At 62.6% G+C, this 5,063-nt stretch overlaps 1 protein-coding gene across 2 annotated transcripts in view; it reads left to right on the forward strand.

Annotated features, from left to right (window-relative positions):
* The first annotated feature begins 623 nt into the window (after window positions 1-623).
* UNCX (UNC homeobox) overlaps window positions 624-5,063 on the forward strand; it is a 4,968-nt gene continuing 528 nt past the window's right edge. Inside the window, exons 1-4 of one of the 2 annotated variants that reach the window (XM_086854850.1) lie at window positions 817-906; window positions 1,809-1,909; window positions 2,037-2,212; window positions 3,901-5,063. The exon at window positions 3,901-5,063 is cut by the window's right edge and continues 528 nt beyond it. In XM_086854850.1, the coding sequence (XP_086710976.1) occupies window positions 1,843-1,909; window positions 2,037-2,212; window positions 3,901-4,947 (1,290 nt within the window). In that variant the 5' untranslated portion in view covers window positions 817-906; window positions 1,809-1,842 and the 3' untranslated portion in view covers window positions 4,948-5,063. Of the gene's footprint in view, window positions 907-1,808; window positions 1,910-2,036; window positions 2,213-3,900 lie in introns of both variants that reach the window. The other variant, XM_086854849.1, reaches the window with a different exon arrangement.

The raw sequence follows: 5,063 nt of genomic DNA on the forward strand, positions 1-5,063 counted from the left end.
TCTCCTATTATTGGATCAGTCTATTTGCCGCTCAATGTCTCTCTGTAATTGGAGCAACATCACTTTAAAGGTTCAGAGAGTAGAGCATTTCTGGTGAAAAATCCCCACAACACGCTGGTGAATGTTTTAAAGGGAAATCTATTAGTGATTTGGCGAGGGGAGGGGACAAGGGGGAAGAGGGTGGGTTGGAGGGGTGTGGGGGGAGGCTGTGTGTGTGTAACTCCGACTGTTTAGTATTTAACCGGGTATCAGGCAGATCCGCGCGTTCCCCTCCGCCCCCCCTGCCCGCCCGGCCCCCGCCGCCCTCCTCGGGCTGGAGTTCGTATCAAAGCCCCCCTCGTCGTGTTGTGACAGCTCTGATATTGTTTATTGAGGCTGGATGTCAGGTATAATTAGCAATCGATATGGAAAACGTTTGCTCCCCACACTGGCACGTCTCTGACGTCAGGACCGATTAACGTTTCTTATTGGTCCCAAATTCCCCCAGCCTGAGCTAATTATTGGGAGCCTGATGTTGATAAAGTTAAAGCGCCCGGCGCCCTGCAGCATGAGCCCCTCGCCGCGCCGCCTCCTCCGCCAGCAGCACCCCCGGCCCCAGCCGCCCCGCCGCCAGCGCCCCCAGCCCCGCCGGCACCCCCCGCCCTAGAGCCGCCCCCATGATGGACAGCCGCATCCTGGAGCATCCTCATGCCCAGTTCGGGGGGATGGTGGGTTTCCCTTACCCGCTCGGCCACCACCACGTCTACGAGCTGGCCGGGCACCAGCTGCAGTCGGCGGCCGCCTCCGTGCCCTTCTCCATCGATGGATTACTGAGCGGCTCCTGCGCCGCCTCTGTGGTCAACCCTGCGCCGCTGATCCCCTCCGGCTGCGGGGTGAGCGGGGACAGCCAGCCCTTCAAGCTCGCAGGTAGGAGCGGCCCCGTGTCGCGTGTGTCCCCCCGCCCCCGCCTGTCGCTCCCCGCCCGGAGCGAGCCAGCGGAGGAAGGAAAGCACCGCACCCCCGCGGCCCCACTGTCCTCATCTACGAATTGTGGGGTGTCTCGGGGGGAGGGCAGGAGGCTGTGCTGGCTCCCCGAGGGGGCGGACGGGGCCGCTCCGAGCGCCGGGAGCGTTCCCCGTTCCCACCGGCGCAGGGCCACGCGTGTGCCCTGAACAATAGCGGGCCCGGCCCGGTGCCTTCCCCCAAAGTTCATCGTGTGGCAGCTCGGATCGTACCATTAAAAGATAATAATAAAAATAATAATGGGAATCGTTGGAGTTTGGGGAACGAAAGGCGGTAATTATTATTTTTTTATATGATTTAACCAAAGGGAAGCGTTCTTGCTCCTTCCGTCCCCACCGGCCTGTGGCACCGCTATTGTTCAGCTACTAAAACATTCTGTCGCCCCAACATCCTTCTGGTAAAGCCCGGAGCTGCCCCCCACTGCACCTCAACGAAATACAAAATATTTTTATTACTATTATTATGATTTTTCTTAATTTCCACACCTGGCGGAAAACGTTAGGGGAGGTGCAGCCAGGGCTGAAAATCCCCAGCCTGGAGCTGTGCGTAGTCGAGGAGGCTGCGAACATCCCAGCCCCACGCCCGCCCGTGCTCGGGGGGACTGCGGGAGGCCCAGGGGCCGCCCTGCACTCGGGGTCCCGCGTGGAACGGGGCTGTGAGCTGTGCCCCACGCAGGTGCTCCGGAGGGGCTGGGGAAGGGAAAGAGGGGGGGGGAGGGTGCTTTTATTTTTTTTTTTAATTTTTTTTTTAATGAAACCTTCGGTGGTTGGAGCAAATATTGGAACTTCTCTCTCTCTCTCTGCCAGCTGAGTGCCTGTGGAGAGCTTCCTTCAGGAATAAATGTTCTGTAAAGTACATTTTCGGAGGAGGCGAGGGCAGATCGGGTTCCTCCCCATTTTTAGCGCAGGTGTGTGAATAATCCCGCTCTTTTACCAACGCTACCGAGCACAAAAGTTAAAAGGCTCCTGTGAATGGCAGGGAGGGGGGGAGAAGGCCTGTCTCCCAGGGACCTGAGGGTATTTCTGCTTTTTCAGACTCGGGTGACCCGGACAAGGAAAGTCCTGGCTGTAAAAGAAGACGAACCCGCACCAATTTTACTGGCTGGCAGCTCGAGGAGCTGGAAAAGGCGTTTAATGAGAGTCATTACCCGGACGTGTTTATGCGAGAGGCTCTGGCTCTCAGGCTAGACTTGGTGGAGTCCAGAGTGCAGGTAAAAAACGTGTCCCCCCTCTTCTTTCCCCCCCCGCCCTCTCCATGCGCCGAGCAGTCCCCGGGGAGGCTCCTCGGACCCTGCTCCGGGACGGGCCCTGTGCGCTTTGGCCGCTCCTCCCGGCCCTTTTGTTCCCTGCCCTGCACTGCTGCTTGCTGGCTTATTTTATCATCATTCTTATTTTATCATCATTATTATTATTATTATTACTACCCTATTTTTTTTTTAATATTGCAAAACGAGAAGAGTAGCAAGCCAGCCTGGCTTCCCTTAACATTTTTCAGTATGTTTTTCCACTCTAAACATTTTTCTTAAATGAGTCAAGGGCGAGAAAATTAGCATGCAAATATGAGGCTTAATCACGGGCCAGGGTATGCTGGAGAACGTCAATAAAGCTCGTAGGTGCATCGAGAGCGAGTGAAACTTGTAAAACTTAATTTTAACGAGCAGCTCAGGCTCTTGGCGGGACGGGGAGGGGAAGCACCGATCCGCTTCCAAAAAATAACCGGGAAGCGGATGGAGGGATGCGGGGTGGATGTTGGATCTCGGGATGCTGTTTTGTGCCGCGGTGGCTGCGAGCGGGCGGCGAGGCCGAGCTGCGGCCCCGCATCTTGCCGGGACCCGCGGCCGTGCGGGGACGGCTTCGCGTGGGCTGCGGGGGACGCGTCCCTAAAGCAGCCCGGGAGCCGGGGACGCGTCCCTAAAGCAGCCCGGGAGCCGGGGACGCGTCCCTAAAGCAGCCCGGGAGCCGGGGACGCGTCCCTAAAGCAGCCCGGGAGCCGGGGACGGTCCCCCCGCGATGAGGCAGCGCCGTTCTCCGCGGTTCCTCCATAGGCTTTGCTGCACGGTTCCTTCCAGCCGCCATCCCCCTGCCAGAGCCGCCTCTCGCCGTGCTCGGGGAGCCTGCGGAGCCCGGCCGGGGGAAGGAGGGACCGGGCACCGCAATTCCCGCGGTGCTCCCGGCCTGGGGTCGCGGTCCGGCCGGGCCGGGCAATGCCAGCAGCCCCGAGGGGCCGGGAGGGACGCGTGTGTCCACGGGCTGCGGGGACACCGGGGACCTGCCCAGGCAGGCGGGAGCAGGGCCGGAGCAGAGAGGTTTGAATTGAATTTAATTTCTCTCCTATGATCTCTCTGTAATAAACGCGACCAAACCCCGTTTTGGGCTGATCCAGCCCCTGTGCTCGGTCTCCCGGGAGGGGCAGGAGCTCCGAATCCGCACGTCTGGGCGAGGCACGGTCCGTCGTGTCCCCCCCGCACCCCCTCAGCTCCAGCCGCTTCTTGTGCTGTGTTTATCGCATTTTGCGCTGCTGCTGGGAAATCGGGCCAGCGATCGGTGCTTCTGCACCCCTCGGCCACGGGGAAAGAGCCGGGGGCTGTGGAATCCTTTCCCCTCCCCGTGGCGCCGGTGCGGGCACGGTGCAGCGTGTGTGTGCGTGAGTGTGCACCCCCTTCTTGCTTTTTATTTTTCTCTACCCTTGTAAAGAAGTGTGGCTATCTCTTCGTGCCCCCTTCCCTGCTCTCCCTTTCTCAGAGGCCCGGTGCTGTGGATGGGGGCTGCCGGCACCTCGAAGGGGTGGACGAGGGAGGCCCGAGCTGCGCTTCTCCCCTCCGCCCCCCTCCCACCGCCCTGGCCACCGCGGGGGGCCGGTGCGCTGGGTGTTAATTGCTTCTCGTTGTTCGGTGTGTAGGTCTGGTTCCAAAACCGCCGGGCCAAATGGAGAAAGAAAGAGAACACGAAGAAGGGCCCGGGGCGGCCGGCTCACAACTCGCACCCCACGACGTGCAGCGGGGAGCCCATGGACCCCGAGGAGATCGCCCGGAAGGAGCTGGAGAAGATGGAGAAGAAGAAGAGAAAGCACGAGAAGAAGCTGCTCAAAAGCCAAAGCCGCCACCCGCACTCTCCCAGCGCCCTCTCCCTGCACAGCACGCCCAGCTCCGACAGCGACAGCGGCGGCGGGGGGGGTCTCTCGCCCGCCCCGCCCGAGGCCAAACCCCGCGGGCAGCCCCCGCCGCCCCATCCGCCGCTCCCCGCCGCCGCCGCCCCCTCCGAGCCGCCCCCCGGCACCTGCGACCAGACGGCCGAGCCCTTCTACCCCAGCCAAAGAAGCGGGAGCGGGCGGCTCCAGCGCCCGCCCGACAAGGACTGCGCGGCCGCCCCGTCGGGGGACGGCAGCGGGGGCGCGGGGGGGCCCCGCGGAGCCGGCAGCTTCCACAAGCTCAACCCGTTCAGCGTGGAGAGCCTCCTCTCCGACTCGCCGCCCCGCCGCAAGGCCGCCCCGGACTTCCCCAGCCTGCCCCCCTGCGCCCCCCGCACCCTCATCGGCAAAGGACACTTCTTGCTCTACCCCATCACCCAGCCCCTGGGCTTCCTCGTCCCGCAGACCGCCCTCAAGGCCAGCCCGGGGCCGGAGGCCGGCCAGCCCCCCCGGGACTCCCCGCTGCCCGCCGCCAAGCCCGGTCCCCCCGGCTGCGGCGCGGAGCCGGCGCCCGCGGGTGCTCAGCCCGGCCCCGGCTCCACGGACACGGCGGCGGCCGCGGCGGGCTCGGTGCCCCCCGCGCCGGCCGGAGCCTCGCCCCGCTCCGCGGCCGCGCACGGTGACCCGGCGGCCGCCGCCCCCGCCGAGGGCGGCAGCTTCCCCCGGCCCGAATCGCCGGTCCGGGCGCGGGACGCCAGCACAGCCAGGGACAGATCGGACTGCGGCCCCGCCGACGGCGAGGAGGTGGACATGGACTGACCGGGCGGCCAAAACAAAAAACAAACAAACAAAAAAAAAATTGAAACAAAAGTAAAATAGGGAAAAAAAAAAAAAAAAAAAAAAAGCGAAAATAAAAGCAGCCGAGAGCATCACCA

The sequence above is a fragment of the Cyanistes caeruleus genome, chromosome 17 (genome assembly GCF_971803275.1).
Source record: "Cyanistes caeruleus chromosome 17, bCyaCae1.hap1.1, whole genome shotgun sequence".
In the NCBI taxonomy this organism is placed as follows: Eukaryota; Metazoa; Chordata; class Aves; order Passeriformes; family Paridae; genus Cyanistes; species Cyanistes caeruleus.